The sequence below is a fragment of the Erpetoichthys calabaricus genome, chromosome 9 (genome assembly GCF_900747795.2).
Source record: "Erpetoichthys calabaricus chromosome 9, fErpCal1.3, whole genome shotgun sequence".
Taxonomy (NCBI): Eukaryota; Metazoa; Chordata; class Cladistia; order Polypteriformes; family Polypteridae; genus Erpetoichthys; species Erpetoichthys calabaricus.
This window is the reverse complement of record NC_041402.2, coordinates 10,718,275-10,737,113: the sequence shown is the minus strand read 5'-3', so window position 1 is coordinate 10,737,113 and position 18,839 is coordinate 10,718,275. Positions and strand designations below refer to the sequence as shown.

At 44.6% G+C, this 18,839-nt stretch overlaps 1 protein-coding gene across 2 annotated transcripts in view; it reads right to left on the bottom strand.

The window, feature by feature from the left end:
* The window catches only part of LOC114657367 (nuclear receptor subfamily 6 group A member 1), a 550,707-nt gene that overhangs the window by 70,457 nt on the left and 461,411 nt on the right, over positions 1-18,839 (bottom strand). For both annotated transcript variants that reach the window (XM_028809146.2, XM_028809147.2), the window contains one exon: positions 7,884-8,114. In XM_028809146.2, the coding sequence (XP_028664979.2) occupies positions 7,884-8,114 (231 nt within the window). The remainder of the gene's footprint in view (positions 1-7,883; positions 8,115-18,839) is intronic.

Here is an 18,839-nt window from a genome sequence, read left to right as displayed (position 1 = left end):
TGATGCGCTGGGAATACTTTCTGGATGCACTGTAAATTCATTTATATCCCAATGCATGTGAATGCAGAGGTAAATGAACAAAAGGCAGCAAAGCAAGTAATGTTTTGTACAAACTTCAATGCAGGTTTATTTGGTTATATAAAAGGAGTAAGTATTAACGCCCTGTGTGGTGCAAGACCACTAGCCATCCTTGAGTAGGTGTTAAAAATTGCCGTGGAAGTAGCAGAGCTTGTTTTCTTTCACTTAAAAAATGTCTGACAACAGAGAAACATCCGACAACAACTGACGTGTCTCCCTGCAATTCTTAAACAAACAACAGAATATCAAAGCTCTTGGGTAACTGGAATGACATGTTAGTCCTAAAACACCTGCAGCTGAATAAAGAGGAATGGGAATGTTGCATTGAATTGGGGGGTCGAGTGGGCCTGGCCCGTAACCCTTTTCGTAAAAAACAAAAACCTGAGACGCTCTCGCATTTCAGTGTATTCCAGTAGAGCAATACAGCAGTGGCCAAAATGTTTTGAGAATGACACAAATATGAATTTTCACAAAGTTTGCTGCCTTTTCATGATGGCAATTTACATCCACTCCGGAATGTTCTGAAGAGCGATCAGATGATTCGCAATTAATTGCAAAGTCCCTCTTTGCCATGAAAATGAACTTCATCCCAAAAAACCCATTTCCATTGCCTCAAGCCACACTCCTTCCGGCTCGGATGGTTTTTAAGATGCCACTCCTAAAAGTTGATACAGCTGCGGGCACCACCAGTGCAGAGGTTGCTCAGGAATGGCAGCAGGCAGGTGTGAGTGCATCTGTGCGCACAGCAAGGTGAAGCCTTTTGGAGGATGGAATGGTGGGTGTCAAGAAGGGCAGCAAAGAAGCCAAGAAAAACATCAGGGACAGACTGATATTCTGCAAAAGGCACAGGGATTGGACCGCTGGGGGAAAGTCATTGTCTTTGATGAATCCCCTTTCTGATTGTTTGGGGCATCTGAGAAAAAAAAGAGAAGAAAAGGCGAGCGGCGCTACCATCAGTCCTGTGTCACGCCAACAGTAAAGCTTCCCGAGACCACTCATGTCATGTGGGGTTGATTCTTAGCCAGGGGAGTGGGCTCACTCACAATTTGGCCTAAGAACACAGCCATGAATAAAGAATGGGACCAAAACATCCTCCGAAAGCAACTTCTCCCAACCATCCATGAACAGTTTGGTGACCAACAATGAACAATCCAGCATGATGGATCACCGGGCCATAAGGCAAAAGTGAGAATTAAGCGGCTTGAGGAACAAAACATCTGCATTTTGGGTCCATGGCTAGGAAACTCCCCAGACCTTAACCCCATTGAGAACTTGTGGTCAATCCTCAAGAGGCGGGTGAACAAACAACAACCCACTAGGGAATCCATTCCCGGGCTCCCTGGACATTTTTCATTCCCGGGAATGAAACTGCTGTAATTCCCGGGAAAATGGGAACAGCCAAGCTTGACTATATAGCGTGTAAAACTGTAAAAATCGATCAAGAAATAACAGAGTTATAGCTGAAAATAATTTAGTGGCACAGTTTTTTGGCCCGCAGTGTAGTGTGGTGCTGATTAATTCAGTCAACAACAGACCAGCAGCAGTCAGTCTCCCAGGAGGTGTCTGCACTCTGCAGCACACGAATGCCGGGACAGGGCAGAGTTCATTGACGTCTGTGCAACTTGAAATTGCAATGCGTCAGTCAGTTACATCCGCATTATTCTGTGCCAAGATCACAGAATGACGACAAGAAACTGGATGCATCAGTAAAAGCTGAAATGCTGGTGTTTCAGAGCAACGGCAAGCTCAGGCATTGTGTAGAACAAGTGTATCAGTATCTGATGACTGTGCTGCCTACTTCAGTGGAGGTAACAGTGTGCTTTCTCAGCATCTGGCGTACTCTGCACGAAGGTGCGCTCTCACCTGGACGACCGCACGTTGGACACGTTGTGCTTTCTACGCTCTTATTACCGCAACTAACTAGATACATGTACTTATATGACAGCATGAACTGCTTGTAGTTAAGGTTAGTCTTTTATTGGTGTCAACATATTGCAGTAGTTTTATTAAAAATAAGTGTCGCTCATTCTAAAACCATTTCACATGTGAGATGCCCGTGCACTGTGTCATTCCCGGGAATGGATAAACCCATCCAGGAATGGATTCCCTACAACCCACCAATTCTGATTCTGCAAGAATGGGCTGCTGCCATCAGTCAGGATTGGGCCCAGAAGTTGATTGCCAGCCTGTCAGGGCGAATTGCAGAAGTCTTGAAAAAGAAAGAAGGGCCAACACTGCAAATATCTGACTCTTTGCATAAACTCCATGTCATCTATATATATAAAATCCCTATGTGCGTCCAGGTGTCCGTGTGTGGGTGTCTTCTGATGAAGTGCGCATGCGTGGAGCACGGTGCAACTCGCGATATTACTGTCAGAGAAAGTTAGAGGCGTTTTACGGAAATACAAACCAGTATTACTGCGAGAGGAAATTAAAGGTACACAATACAGTGACACATATTACAGCAACATACAAGCCAGTATTACTGTCAGAGGAGATTAAAGGCATATTACCGACGCGCACGCCTGCATTACCGCCAGAGAAAATTAAAGGTATATTACGGATGTACAAGCCAGCAGACGTACAAGACGGTATCCTTCAATAAGGGCGCGCACAAAAAGGCGATTGAGGTCGCCCTTTTGAAGCTCGCCTTTTTGTGCGCGCCCTTATTGAACAGAGCCGTACAAGACAGTATTACTGTCACAGAAAATTAGACACACAATACACGGCAGCAGCCCACGAAGAACGGTCAGCTCAGCAAGTAAACATCAACAAAAGAAAGGCTGAAAGAAAGAAAAATACGACCAACAAAAAGAATGAGGTCAAAGTCCCTTGCCATTTAACTCTTTTAGGGCGGATGTCGACTTTTGTCGACAGGAGGGGTTGAGGGCGAATGTCGACAAAAGTCGACATAGAGGGATAGAGGGCGACAATCAGCTGTTAATGGCGACAAAACTCACTGTCACGTTGCAGGCATTCCCTCTGTGCTTGGAGAAACGCTAGACTCGCTGACTCGGCAACTAATCCTTACGTGTGCGTGAGTTGCGAAATGTAAACAAAGGCAAGATGGCATCAACATGTCACAAGGGAGCGAAGCGAGTGCAGAAAAGAAAACACTCGGCAGACCATGTTTTGCGCATTATCGCGGAGTCGGACTCTGATTTTTCAGAATTGGATTTTATTGACAGCGATCAGGAGATCGAACAAGAGAGTGAGAAGCCGGCATCAGCTGATCGGACACCAGCCGATGCCACGCCAGCTGATCCGCTGCCAGCTGAACAATTCGTGCAGCCGATGCATCTACGGCAAAGTTCGCGTGGGAGGAATACAGAGACATTGATCCGTGGGCTACCGGACTTCACAAGACGGCATGGCTTGCTGTTGGACACGACAGATCACCAGCTGCTGAACTACTTCAGGCTGCTCTCTCCTGATGCTGCTTTTCAGCTACTGTCAGATGAGACAAACAGGTAGGCAGAGAAATTTTTTGAATCGCGGGCTGCGCTTGCATCGCATTCTCATTTTTCAAAGTGGAAACCCACAACAAAAGACGAGATGAAGCGCGCTGTGGCATTACAAATAGAGATGGGACAGAACTGGTGATATAACTTCAGGGAGCATTGGTCCAAACGTGCTTTGTCCCCTGGTGGCTTTGGACAGGTTATGCCGCGTGATGATAGGTACATGCTGCTGCAAAGTTTTATTCAGAAAACTTGGTGGCAGTGGCATGGCACGATGGCAAACGGGTGACTTGTCTCTCTACAGTACACACTAACAATATATGTGAGAAAGTACAGCAACAGACAATTGAAAAGTAGGCACCAAAGCAACACATATTGTAAGCAGTGCAATGTGGCAATGACTGAAATTGGCTGCTTTGAGCGAGATCAGGCTTTGCAGGACTTTGCTGTGTAAAATGTATGTGATATGTATGTGAAATCATAGAGTATGCAGGCTCATACAACATGCAAGACAGTAACATTTGTCAAAAGGAAATATTTTTTGTTGATTTCAATTGCTTTGTGTTTTTTTTTTAAAAAAAGTTAGTTTTTGGAAAAATATTCAGCCCTGGGAGAAAAGAAACAAAAAAAAATTAGCCCTAAAAGAGTTAATATAGACTGTTCCTACTAATGTTTATGCACCACTGTTCTAGAGCCCGTTATTGTAACGGGCTAAATGACTAGTTGTCAATAAAAGCCTTTTGAAATGTATGAAATGCTTGTAATTCTACTTCAGTACACCATGGAAACATCTGACAAAAAGATCGAAAAACACCGAAGCTGCAAACTTTGTGAAAACCAACACTTGGGTCATTCTCCAAACTTTTGGCCACAACTGTACAATAGAATTTAATGTTTTACGCTGTACTTCATTTTTAGAGGCTCTGACTGAATCTCTTCTTTATAATCACAGGATTGATATCAGACAGGATCCAAAGGCAGTTTTGCTTTGTGTTTCTTGGAGCTCAAGAGGTACAAATGATTTTCCATGCCACAAAAAATGAAATAAAATTACTGCATTTTATGTTTCATTCGGCTTGCAATATTAACACAAACAGACCCAAGATCATAATTCATTAGTTGTATTGCTTTGCAGAATTTTAATAGGAAGTGCCATTTAGCGCTGCTAGCTCCATAAAAATGTGTGAAGATTTAAAAGCCGGGTAGATGTCAGCAGATGCACTTAAAGCCTTTAATAAACCAACAACTCAAACTCACCATTGCACGATGTGATTTTCCGTCTCAAGTGACTTGCAACTGCGATTGGCTCAAGTTTGAGCTACATAAGCCGTTCATGAGGTTTGTGGGTAAGCATCCATTTAATTTCGCCCTATAAACAGATGGGCCAGGACTGTATATTTTTAGCTTGAACGATTCATTACAACTGACCCATGATTGTCATAAAGCAATTAATAATAAACGAAAAACAAAAAACACATCTGAGCAGGAATTTGACAGAGCAGAGGGATCCAGGCTGATGTTCAAAGTGTGTTTAATGGCTCCTAGAATGCAATAATACACAAAATAAAAAATACACATTTAAATAATTTAAAGAGTGGCCCTAGCAGGCTGGGGGAATCTCCACTGTGACCCTGACTTGACGAAAGTCTGTCTGCAGTGATCATCAAAGTAGATCCTCTTGGGGTTGGGGACACCACCTGAATATTTGTTCTGCTTGGTTAATTTGCTGTGAGCCCAAGAGACACAGAGACATGTCAAATCTGTGACTGGGATTATGTGGAATGCACTTAGGTTTAAATTAAAAATGAAAAAAAAAAAAAAAGCATTCAAATGTGCATATTTGTCACCAGACGGTTAACGTGTAAAGTGTCAAACGCAACTTTATTAAGAGCATTAAATGCTTTTGATAACACTAACAACACGCCCCAAGCTACAAGTGAATTAATGTTATGCAAGGGGTTTGTGCATCTCCACCTCAGCCAGTGTCACCTAGCGGTTGTAGGGATAGGCCAAAGCCCGCCAAGTTTGCAGGTTTGCTTTAAAGTTCTGTCACATGACTCGACTTGTCCAATGATTCTTAGTTGCATACTTCATTTATATAATACTAGCCATCCCCCATGGCTTCGCCCACATATTCCTGCCCAGCTCTCTACTCCTGACGTCACGCCTCCCCCTCCCCTCGGCCTGCAGCCTCTGTCTCGGATTAGCGCGAATATATCGCTCCTGCAAGCAAAACTATGATACTTAGTGCAATGAGAGAAGTCGCAAAATCAACGGAATGTTCGAGCAAATTATAGAAAAACCCTGATCTAAACCTGTTAAGTACTTCCCTCGTACACTAACTAAATGGAGTTAAGGTTACGCCCCGAGGCAGACCCGTGAGTGAGGAGGGCCCCGCAGCCTGATAAGTCTCTCTCGGATTCGCGGTACCGCAAGCGAACTCTGGTACTAAGCGCAATGAGAAAGTCGCAAAATCAATGGAATGTTACAGCAAATTATAGAATAACAAACCCGATCTAAATCCGTTAATTACTTCTCTCATGAAAAGCGGACAGACATACAAACGGGTGTAAAAAAACTATAAGAAATTTCGCGCTTGGACCACAAAATTTTTAAAACCGTTTCTTAGCGAGCACCTATGGGCCAAGGGTAACCTTCATTCCAAATTTCAAGTCCCAAGTCCTCATGGTTTGGGAGATTTCGTGAAGATTGAGTCAGTGGTATTTGGCTTTTATATATATACTAGTCATTAAGCCCGTTACAATAACGGGTGCTAGAACAGTGCTGCATAAACATTAGAAGGAACAGTCTATATTAAATGGCAAGGGACCTCGACCTCATTCTGTTTGTTGGTCGTATTTTTCTTTGTCTTTCTGCCTTTCTTTTGTTAATGTTTACTTGCTGTGCTGACCGTTCTTTGTGGGCTGCCGCCGTGTATTGCTTGTCTTTAATTTTCTGCGACAGTAATACCGTCTTGTACGTCCGCTGGCTTGTACATCCGTAATATACGTTTAATTTTCTCTGGCGGTAATACAGGCGTGCGCATCGGTAATATGCCTTTAATCTCCTCTGACAGTAATACCGGCTTGTATGTGGCTGTAATATGCATCACTGTATTCTGTACCTTTAATTTGCTCTTGCAGTAATACTGGTTTGTATTTCCGTAAAACGCCTGTAATTTTCTCTGCCAGTAATATCGCGTACCGGACCGTGCCCCGCGCATGCGCACTTCACCAGAAGACGCACACAAACACGGACACCTGGACGCACACAGGGATTTTATTAAAGAGGATAAAATAAAAATATAAATAAAACGAACCACACGCTGTGGCACAGTGTAAAGGGGCTTCGTCTCCGACGCTGACATCCGAGGTTCGATTCCCCGAGAGGAGAGCAGTAGAGTGTGTACGCCTGATGAGCCCAAATGAGTGCGAAACACGTGTCGCGTACTCTTTGCTTTATTTGACAGTAAACTATGCAAACATTCTATGATCTGCTTCTCGCAACTGAAAGAGGGCACTGTGGCGGATGTTTGCCGAATGGCAGACCAACCACAAGCGTTACCTGGTAGGTAACCACCCACACAATTCAGGTCGTCGAGACTCAGAGTACAAATGCAATGAATGTAATTACTCTGGACCTACAGGCTGTCAAATAAACAAACCATACGCCGTGGCGCAGCGTAAAGGGGCTTCGTCTCCGATGCTGACGTCCGAGGTTCGATTCCCCAAGAGGGGAGCAGTAGAGTGTGTACACCTGTTGAGCTCAAATGAGGGCAAAACACGTGTCGCGTACTCTTTGCTTTATTTGACAGTAAAACTATGCAATATATATATATATATATATATATCCATCCATCCATTTTCCAACCCGCTGAATCTGAACACAGGGTCGCGGGGGTCTGCTGGAGCCAATCCCAGCCAACACAGGGCACAAGGCAGGAACCAATTCCAGCCAGGGTGCCAACCCACCGCAGGACACACACAAACACACCCACACACATCAAGCACACACTAGGGCCAATTTTAGAATCGCCAATCCACCTAATCTGCATGTCTTTGGACTGTGGGAGGAAACCCACGCAGACACGGGGAGAACATGCAAACTCCAAGACATGCAGGTTAAGTGCATTGGCGATTCTAAATTGTCCCTAGTGTGTGTGTGTGTGTGTATGCGGGTGTGTGTATGCGCGCGCCCTGTGTTGGCTCCAGCAGACCCCCGTGACCGTGACGATGAAAGACCCTACACAGTTGTGCTACCACTGATTCAGCAAATGGAAGGACGAGGTGAAATGAAGACAAATCAACGATTACAAAGTGTAATCCAGGAGGCTGAACACCTTACCTTTGCGGTTCATGCCCATCTGGAGGCACTTGAGCAGACGGCAGTACTGGCATCTGTTCCGCTGCTTGCGTGACATTTCACAGTTCTTGTCCCGGCTGCATCTGTAGACCCTTTTGTTGCAAATACTGCGCTTGAAGAACCCTTTACATCCTTCGCAAGAAATGATTCCATAATGCAGACCCGTGGCTCTGTCTCCACATATAAGACAGGTACGCTGATCAGCCCGATCATCTGAAAAATAAAGCAAAAGAGGGTTTTTTTGTTTTTTTTTTTACTTAAAAACTCTTAAAGTACAATCTCAATGTGGACCAGTTGAAAAAGACCCTTTACATTGGCATTGTGGTCTATTGATTTAACAACATAAATTCACAGAAATGTTCACAGTGGTAATCATGGTAAGCGTGACATAAAATAAAAAATGATATACGGATTAGTAAATCTGATTGGCTGATAGTTGCCTGCAGTGACCACACAGAGGGGGCACGTTATTGGCTGTTTGAAAAAGGGAATGAGGCTCCGATACTTTGCAAAATGCAAAAACTGTGTTGGAAGGTCATCATGGATTCGTGTAATTTGTCATCCCCTGTGATTTTCCAGTCAGATAACCAGAAATCCTCACCTGATGAGATGAGAAACTGCAACTGTCCCCTCCGACCAGCAGTTGTGTAATGTGTGTGATAAAAGGCGCTATATTGCGCCCGACCTGACACAGACTCACACTGAGGCACGTGTAAAAAACATAACAAGACTTTACTTTTCTTCAGCTGGAGGGCATGTCTTCTCCGTGAACCCCCAGCCACAACACAGTCCAAGTAAGCACAGTAACCACAACACACACTCTTCTGGAACCACCACTCCTCCTGTCCAGCTTTGTCCTCCACCTCCCGACTCTGGCTCCTGAGTGGTGGTTGTTGGCCCCTTTTAGTGCTCCAGGTGTTTGATCACCTGTTTCTGATTGCACTTCCGGGCAGGGCTGTAGAGTCATCCAGGCCGGCTCAGGGACCCATGCAGCACCCCCTGGCGACCACCCCAGATCCCAACTGGGCTGAGGAGAACTCCACTTCCCATGGAGCCCTGCGGGAAACTGAGGCACCACCGTCAGCCAGGGAGACTGCCACCAAGCGTCCCGGGGGAGATACTGAGAAGCCCATGGTTGATCCCCCGGAACAAATGTAGAAGGGGCGTCCCGGCCGCCCGCCACATGTGTCACCAGCTTAAAAAACCCCTTACACCCTGAGGGCACTTTTCAGCAATCTTGAGTACCCCAAAATAAAGCCTTATTATTCCAAAAATAAAGACAAGACACTCAATTTTTCCACTAAAACCTGACAGATAGCTTCTCAATTATGAACCATTTTGAACATTGTTTTATTTTGAAACTGCTGCTAAATTAGGAAAAAGAAGGCACTCACAGTAATATTTTCAGTATCTCTCATATACAAGTACTGTCAGGGCAATTTTTTCATCTCTGAGGTGTTGCCAGACATGCAACTTTAGACAGGCACAGTTGACATGTTGATCACACAAAGAAATAAATAGCTATGGCATCATGGGTACCCCCCACCACTATCCAAAACCTCTCCAAATGGGGACCCAGAATCGGAACAATTTTATTGCACATAAAACAATGAATCGTATAAAAACTCCAAATCCCATCCCTTACTACACTCTTACACCCAAGTAAGTACCCCACTGTGCCACCTACATGAAGCGATTTACATTATTTGCTCCCGCTTCAAATAGTGGACATTTTTCATTATCCACGCCCTCAGTTGTGTCCCATTATGTCCATATATGGACATCTATGCATCGTTGGTGATGTCACAGTCACCGCCATCCAATGGTATAAAGGTAGCGAGTGTGTGACCTATGGAGTCAGAGCTATAGACCCAGAAATGTGAGGTTGGCCTTGCGACTCCTCTTACTGATTGATGGATTGTACAATAATGTGTTTGAATTTGTTTTGATCAGGAGAATCTACTGTAAGTACTGATGTGTCACTTGTAGATATGTGCTGTTGATTTGTGAAGTAATATGCGAGAGCACACAAAAAAAAAAAATCAGAAGAGTGGTGTATCGCTGTTTGTGGGTTTGCTCAGTCAGTGGGAGGGTTCACCACATTGGATGAAATCTATTGGTTGGGGACTTTTTGATTGATATATATATATAGAGCACTTGGGTATTCCTTATACCGAATAATTAGTATGATTTCTTTAAATATTTTTTGTGACAATTTATGAAACACCACACTTATGATTTCATACCAGAAGAAAAGTCAACTGTAAATATTGTAACAATGATTACTAGGAGTGTGAAGTCGACACCCATCACTTGTAAACGAGGTATTGTTTATGCCAGTGTGTGGCATACTTCACCTGTAGTATAATAATAATAATAATAACTAGCCAACCCGTGGCGTAACATACGCCGCATAATTATGTATTGATGGGTGAACACTTCCTGAAAGACACAGTTGTCCAAATGGGGTGGGTTTGAGGATATGACTATAGGTGAATGAAAAGATGGAACTCTGGACAGAGGGCCCAAGAGGTTTCGGGTCCTAACTGTCCAACGACGGGTCGGCACAACCAATAACGATCCTTCCGCAGGCTCACTTATGGAACCCGTGTTAGGACATTTACATCCTCTAGATAGGCAAGTTCGATCGTCTGACGCCCATTCCGCCCCCGCCGTTCTAGTCTACCAATTTCTTAAGTCATCTCTTAGTCATCGTTCAGTACGCACTGCCTGCTCATGTGTCCGCCCCCAACTCCTCACCTGAATTGCTTTTGTCTGTGTACAGTCCACATGCACCTGTGAGTCATGTTGACTTTTCATTTTCCACACACCGCCTCAGTCGCACGCACCTGTGAGCCACGTTCGGACCAGGTGTGGTTTCCCGTGTTGAGTCAAATTAAGCCACAGGCTCCACACCTGGTGGTGTCCTTCCATCAATTCCTTTAAGTTTCAGCTTTGCAACCATACTCTCCCCCCCCCCGGAACCCAAAGACTTTGGTTACCTGGTTGGCTGCCCGGCGGGTCATGGGAATAACACCACCGGATCGCCAGTCGGCATCGTTCATGGTCAGTACTACGACGGTATGTGATCTTCTTCGAACCTCCAACTTTCGTTCTTGTTTAATGAACACATTCTTGGCAAATGCTTTCGCTCTCGCACCATGGCTGTTTAGTGAATTGTTGGTGAGCGGGGCTGTCTTGCGTGCATCTTGCTTGCCATGGACTTCGTGAATTATATATATATATATATATATATATATATATATATATATATATATATATATATATATATTACAGTGGAACCTCGGCTTGTGAGCATAATTCGTTCCGGAAACGTGCTCGCAGTCCAAAGCACTTGTATATCAAAGTGAACTTCCCCATAAGAAATAATGGAAACTCAAATTATTCATTCCACAACCCAAAACTATTCATATAAAAATGATTAATACAAAATATAAAGTAAAAATAAATAAAACAAATTAACCTGCACTTTACCTTTCAAAAGAATCATGGCTGGTGTGAGTGAGTTTCTAAACTCTTGTGGGATTCTATCCAACGGGACGACTCGCAGAAGAATGTCCCAAAGCAATCGCAGTCTCCCAGCGCCGCCATAAAAGCGAAACCAAAAAGGTCGCGGACATGCTATAAGCGCCTGCTGTCGATGGGTGATACAAGGAACAAGAAACATTATAAATGTGCAGGGCACAGTACTGCTTGGCCATGATCCTGCCTGACTGTTGGTGTCTATGTATAGGACAGCGGCAGATCCCGCTACAATAAATAACCGCACTGCTTTAAGCTGAATAAAGCTGGTGGTGCAAGACGGGGACTCGCACGTCACAGCACACACACTCAGTCACAATGCTGTAGTAAACAGTATACGCTCGTACGGATGTTGACTATATGAGTGAGGCACGCCAACTCAGATGGAGAATAGGAGACGATTACCCACAATCCCGCAGTGAGAGAGAGAGAGAGAGAGAACCACCATCAGCTCAGTTGTGATCACATGACGCTCAGCAGACAAAGCGTATACATACTACTCGTACTGCAAGACCTCGCTCGTTTATCAAGTCAAAATTTATTAAAATTTTTAGCTCATCTTGCAAACACTCGTAAACCAAGTTACTCGCAAACCGAGGTTCCACTGTAATTATTTGCATTTATATAGCGCTTTTCTCACTACTCAAAGCGCTCAGCAATTGCAGGTTAAAGGCCTTGCTCAAGGGCCCAACAGAGCAGGGTCCCTTTTGGCATTTTACAGTATTCGAACCGGCAACCTTCCGATTGCCAGTGCAGATCCCTAGCCTCAGATATGATACGGCAGAAGATTTTTAAATGATTTGCTTGGCATGGTACCAGGCTGCTCAGGGTGTTAAGAGGGTCTATGCCAGAATTTGCTGCCTCCGAGAGCTTCGATGTGCAACACAGTTGAGCAGTTCCACACTGTGGTGCCATAATACCAGGAATCAGCAAACCAAACGGTTTTAATACACTGTAGCACAAACTGTACTCTTGGCATTTTGAAACTGAAATTCTGAAGTTGAATGTTCAGATTTCGTCTCTGGCTCCCAGGGAGACCCCAAGGAAAGTGGTCCGAGGGCAAACTGTATAAACACAGCACCTTAGTCATACTCACCATGAAAGGCACTATACACAACAGAGTCTATTTTTTTTATTATGTGGAGGACAAGTGCAGAGAAGGAGCCTGAAAGCTAAAAATGCTGAACGTGATGAAAAGTCCATTTCTTTTTTTTTTGCTTCAACTTTTCTAGGTCTTGTGCTGTTGCAAAAGCATGCAAATCGCATTATTTCAAACCTTACAAACTGTCATCACAGATTGTGTACGCAGGGCGAGGTTTAACATTCTTGTGTAGACAGAATCAGGCTGAGGAGCAGCTGAATAGGATTACAGCTGACAAGAAATAATTTTTATAGACAGAGTTGCCAACCCGGATAAAATATGACGACGGCAGCTGAACTCGATGGCTTCTTTAGATCTCTTCTTATTTCTTTTGACCTGCAATTGAATTCGGGCTGGCAGCGTGGCTCAGACCTGGCAGTACAAAACAAAAAAACAAAAACGACGAGGTTGGTTTACCTGGAATCGTACTTATCATAAGGGTCTTACGAGACAACAAGGTGCAGAAACGGTGGACATAGTGTAGATATATGGGGGGGGGGGGGGGGGGGGGTAATTTATATATTTTGTATCATCTGCCCCAAGCAGAGGAGTTCAAGTACTCAGGAGTCTTGTTCAGGAGTGTGAGTAGAGATGACATACAATACAATTTATTTCTGTATAAGCCCAAAATCACACAAGAAGTGCCGCAGTGGGCTTTAACAGATCCTGCCTCTTGACAGCCCCCCAGCCTTGATTCTCTAAGTAGACAACGGAAAAACTCCCAAAAAAACCCTTGTAGGGAAAAAAATGGAAGAAACCTCGGGAAGGGCAGTTCAAAAAGAGACCCCTTTCCAGGTAGGATGGGCATGCAGTGGGTGTCAAAAAGAAGGGGGTCAATACAATACAAATACACAGAAGAGGACACAAGTCATCCTCAATACAGTATAAAAATATTACAAGTACAGAGCAGAATTTAACAGCAGATGACATCACATCATAGGATTTGGAGACCTCGGCCATCAAGCTGCCTTCCCCTATTGGCCATTTCACAGCTGGGATAGCACTGGGCCAGCCAATCTGATGAAAGGACCCTTCTACCTGACGATTCCTGTGATCCTCCACCAGGGATGACTTTACCGTAGGCAGGTGGGCAGCAAATGCCACATTTGAGTACCGAGAAGAGAAACAGAAGAGGTCAGTGTTAGTGACCAATGAATCAGTGCACCAGACAATGAAGTAGTCTGTATTGCTGAAGAGGTAGCCAAGACCTCGGTGGAAGCTTTAGGTTTACAACTCAGCCTACATCTCCAACCTCTCCTGGGGTCATTAGCTGTATGTAGTGACTGATTGAACGAAATTGTGAATACAAGTGGGCAAAATGCAGTTGCATTGCCAGGCTGACAGGTGCATTTATGAGCTCTTTAATACAAGAGAACCTTGAAGTCCATATCTTCAGACGTGGGCATGTACTGTAGTTTGTAAGCCCCCTAAGCGCCATTTATGTGTCTTGTAATAGGCATGGCCTACTGGGGGCAGAACTAGGGGAAGACCCAGGACATGCTGGAGACAGAGTCTCTCAACTTGGGTATTCCCAAGGTGGAAAAGAGAGGATGGCTCGGGTCTGTCCAACAAGACGCACAGCACCAGGCAAAACGGGACAAGCGAACAAAAGTGACATAAAATAAATAAAGGGTGGTGCGGGGAAACAGGAAATTTTCAATTGATGTCCAATGCACGGATAAACACATTACAAAATACATTTAATGATGAAATGCATTGTACAGAATATGCAATTAATGAAGGTAATCAATGTTCATTTTATATTTTGAAGAAAACATCATGAAGGTGTTGACCAATTCTGACAGCCTGTTGTGAAAATTCTGCATTGCTCGACGTAACCTGTCAAGAGGAATGCCAGCAATTTCCTCTTCAATCCTCCTTTTTAGTTCAGCAATGGTTGCAGGACATGTGCGGCACGCTTGGCTTTTAAGATGTCCGCACAGAAATAAAAAGAAAATAACAAACAGTGAGATCTGGGAATCTCGGAGGCCGTGGAATGTTACCGTGACATGAAATGACATGCTTTTAAACAATTGTCAAATAGCTGCCAGCGGTTGTCGGGCAGTATGCGAAGAGGCTCCACCTGGAGACGTATTTTTTAAAGCTGAACCAAAATTACGCATCCATGTTGTAATCGCATGAGCAGACGGGATACTATCATGACGTCTTAACTGGTAATGACACCGAAATTCCCTTTGCGCGGCAGTCACACTATCACCATTCTTATAAAAGGCTTCCACTGTTCCAATTTTAACTCATGGCTAGGGGTTCTAAACAAAGTCTCGTCGGTCCCAAACAACTGCCAACGCCCCAGGGTCGCCAGTAACTAGTTCCAAAATTTTGCATTTCCCCGTGCCACCCTGTATAATGAAAAATGAAGAGGCATGGATAATTTGTATGGGTGAACATTACCTTTAGTGAAGCTATATAAAATAAGGACTGAGGGATACATGAATGCTTCAGCCAAATCACTTTATTCTAATAATGTACTATTTAACTGTTAAATTTGATACAATTCAGTGCAGCAGCAGTGTTACGGACAAATCAGCAGTCTGCGTTGTTGAAGAGGAGTAGCCTGTTATACGAGGTGAGACACAAAAATAGCCGGATTTGTAAAAAAAAAAAATATATATATACAGTGGAACCTCGGTTGCGAGTAACTTGGTTTGCGAGTGTTTTGCAAGATGAGCTACAATTTTTAATAAATTTTGACTTGATAAACAAGCGAGGTCTTGCAATACGAGTAGTATGTATACGCTTTGTCTGCTGAGCGTCATGTGATCACAACTGAGCTGATGGGTCTTCTCTCTCTCTCTCTCTCGCTGCGGGATTGTGGGTAATCGTCTCCCATGCTCGGTCTCAGTCGGCGTGCCTCTCTCATATAGTCTACATCCGTACGAGCGTATACTGTTTACTACAGCATTGTGACTGTGTGTGTGTGCGCGCGCTGTGACGTGCGAGTCCCTGTCATGCGCCCCAAAACAAGAGGCTGAGTCTCAGTACTTTAGCAACACCAGCTTTATTCAGCTTGAAACAGCAACAGCGCGGTTATTTATTGTAGCAGGATCTGCGACTCTCCTATACACAGACACAGCAGTCAGGCAGAATCATGGCCAAGTAGTTCTGTGCCCTGCGCATTTATAATGTTCCTTGTATCACCCATCGACGGCAGGCGCTTATAGCATGTCCGCCATCTTTTCGGATTCGCTTTTACAGCGAACTGCTACAGCGCTGGGAGACTGCGATTGCTTTGGGACGCTCTTTCGTGTGTCGTCCCGTTGAGTGGAATCTTAGAAGAGTTTAGAAACTCACTCACACCAGCCATGATTCTTTTCAAAGGTAAAGTGCAGGTTCATTTGTTTATGTATTTTTACTTTATATTTTGTATTAATCATTTTTCTATGAATAGATTTGGGTTGTGGAACGAATCATCTGAGTTTCCATTATTTCTTATGGGGAAATTCACTTTGATATACGAGTGCTTTGGACTGCGAACACGTTTCCTCGCAAACCGAGGTTCCACTGTATATATGTTTATTGATGACTTACAGCATTCTAAACATTGTCACCTTCTGTATAGTCCCTCTCCCGATCTCTACATCGCTTCAGACGTATCTTCCATTGATTGAAGCAGTGCTGGAAGTCTTCTTGCTTGAGGCCTTTCGTTTTTTGTCTTTATTTTATCCATTGAAGAAAAATGTGTTCCTTTCAGGTCGGTGCTTGGGTGCCACCAGTGTTTGCCAAGCCAGGGTTACTGAACTCCGGGGCAAGTGCCTAGCGAGTGTGCCCTCTCAGGAGAAGGTGGCTCCTTTGGCCCCTCCGTCGTGCGCAAGTCAGAAGGCGGCTTCTAAAAACAAGACGAGACGACAAGTGGGCTGTCAATGCGACCAGGACCACTCACTTTTATTGTATATAGCACCTTGTATATCACGGCTAGGGCAGCGAAATCAGCCAAACATGGCAGTGCCCACTGCAGGGTCTGATGCCAGCTGAGAGGAGCGCCACGTGCAGGTTGGTCCAAATGGGAATGTCATGTTGGGCATTTGCCAAGGGTGCTGGGGTCTGTAGGCTCAGGGGCACCTTGTTGACCAGTTGCCCCCTGCTGTGACCACCACCTCGCCAACATGAATGGTGCTATAAATGGAAGGGTACAGTGAGGGCTAACACTTCATATCCTGGACATGAGAGGAATTCGGGCCCCTCTCTCGTCAGGTGGTCTCATTTTGGTCCTCAGGTGGCGGGTTTGCTGGGCTGTCACCAGTTGGTCCTTCCGAGGACACTCCTTCTGATCACAGGTTCAAAGTGGTCTGAATCTAAGGAGACACGCCAGGACCCCAGCCCCGCCCCATGGTGAAGTGAACCGAGCGGTGAATAGGAAGGATGATCTAGGACAGGAATGTTTTTGTCAGTCAATAACTGCTTTATGGAAAAAGAGAAAATTTGTGAGAAATTTGATGTTAATTCGCTGTTCAATTTTTTCACCCGACATTACCACAGCAACTTGTGTAGCGATTGTTGTGCAAATACCAACTGGGCTATTCACAGGATATACCCAGCCGGTCAGAGGTTTGAGAGGGCGTGTAGGAGAGGATATAGTTCTAGGATTCACGTCCGGCCGACTTCCAGATGGTTTTCCAGGAAAGCCCCAAGCCCAGTCCGGTTATTTTTGTGTCTCACCTTGTATTACTGTTAATGGCACCATAATCCTGTTGGTCCTGATGGGTCATACTGTTAATGGCGCTATATAGAGTAACATTGATTTAATTGACAAATTAGAGACAGTGTAACAAGAGTGAAGGATGAGCAAAATCACAAGCTGCTAGCGATTGTAGGCACTACCTAAAATGAGCGATGTTAATTCACCGATCCATCTTCTTACACTTTAGTCTGTATTCATAGCATACGTTTGGTACCGTTGAAGTTGAAGTTATTTCCTCACAAACATGCTATATAAGCATGTGCTGCGTGAAATTGAGATCTAAAGCTAATGTGGTTCTATAAATTTAAAAAAATATGTTGCCTGCACTAGCTCATTACATTGCAGTCTAATGGGGCACAGAGGAAAAGCTTAGAAACAACCAAATATGTCCATTTTTAAAGCCAAGACAGATGTCTTCACTTGCTCCTCTGTCCCACCGCAGTTCTTTGGCCTTGAACGGGAGCCCACTCTGAGCCCCCCCAAGGAGCAGGAGTGACCCCCTGCTCCACAAGCACATGCCACATGCTTCCTTCTGGGCTATTTTTCCCTGCCTGCCTCCTGTCCACGTTTTGCACTGGCTCCTACTCCTTCAGCCTGCCCTTATTTTTCACTTTTGATTTAACCTCCAATTCCTTCTTTTTCATCCATCCATTGTTTCTTTCTCAGGCTCTTTTATTCCAAAATACTGCTTGAGATGCAATGACTGAGAGACAGAGAAGGTTGGAAGAGTTGGAGATAGTGAATCAGGAAGTGCAACAGATTAGCAAGTAGGAAGTAAGGACAGCGATGAAGAGGATGAAGAGTGGAAAGGCCGTTGGTCCAGATGACATACCTGTGGAAGCATGGAGGTGTTTAGGAGAGTGGAAGCATGGAGGTGTTTAGGAGAGATGGCAGTGGAGTTTTTAACCAGATTGTTTAATGTAATCTTGCAAAGTGAGAGGATGCCTGAGGAGTGGAGAAGAAGTGTACTGGTGTCGATGTTTAAGAATAAGGGGGATGTGCAGGACTGCAGTAACTACAGGGGGATAAAACTGATGAGCCACAGCATGAAGTTATGGGAAAGAGTAGTGGAAGCTCGGTTAAGAAAGGAGGCGATGATTAGTGAGCAGTAGTGTGGTTTCATACCAAGTAAGAGCACCACAGATGTGATGTTTGCTCTGAGGGTGTTGATGGAGAAGAACAGAGAAGTCCAGAAGGAGTTGCATTGCGTCTTTGTGGACCTGCATATGACACGGTGCCTCGAGGGGAGTTGTGGTATTGTATGAGGAAGTCTGGAGTGGCAGAGAAGTACGTAAGAGTTGTACAGGATATGTACGAGGGGAGTGTGACTGTGGTGAGGTCTGCGGTAGGAGTGATGGAGGTGTGATTACATCAGGGATCGGCTCTGAGTCCTTTCTTATTTGCAATGGTGATGGACAGATGATATTAGACAGGAGTCCTCGTGGACTGTGATGTTTGCTGATGACATTGTGATCTGTAGCAATAGTAGGGAGCAGGTCGAGGAGACCGTGGAGAGGTGGAGATATGCTCTAGAGATGAGAGGAATGAAGGTCAG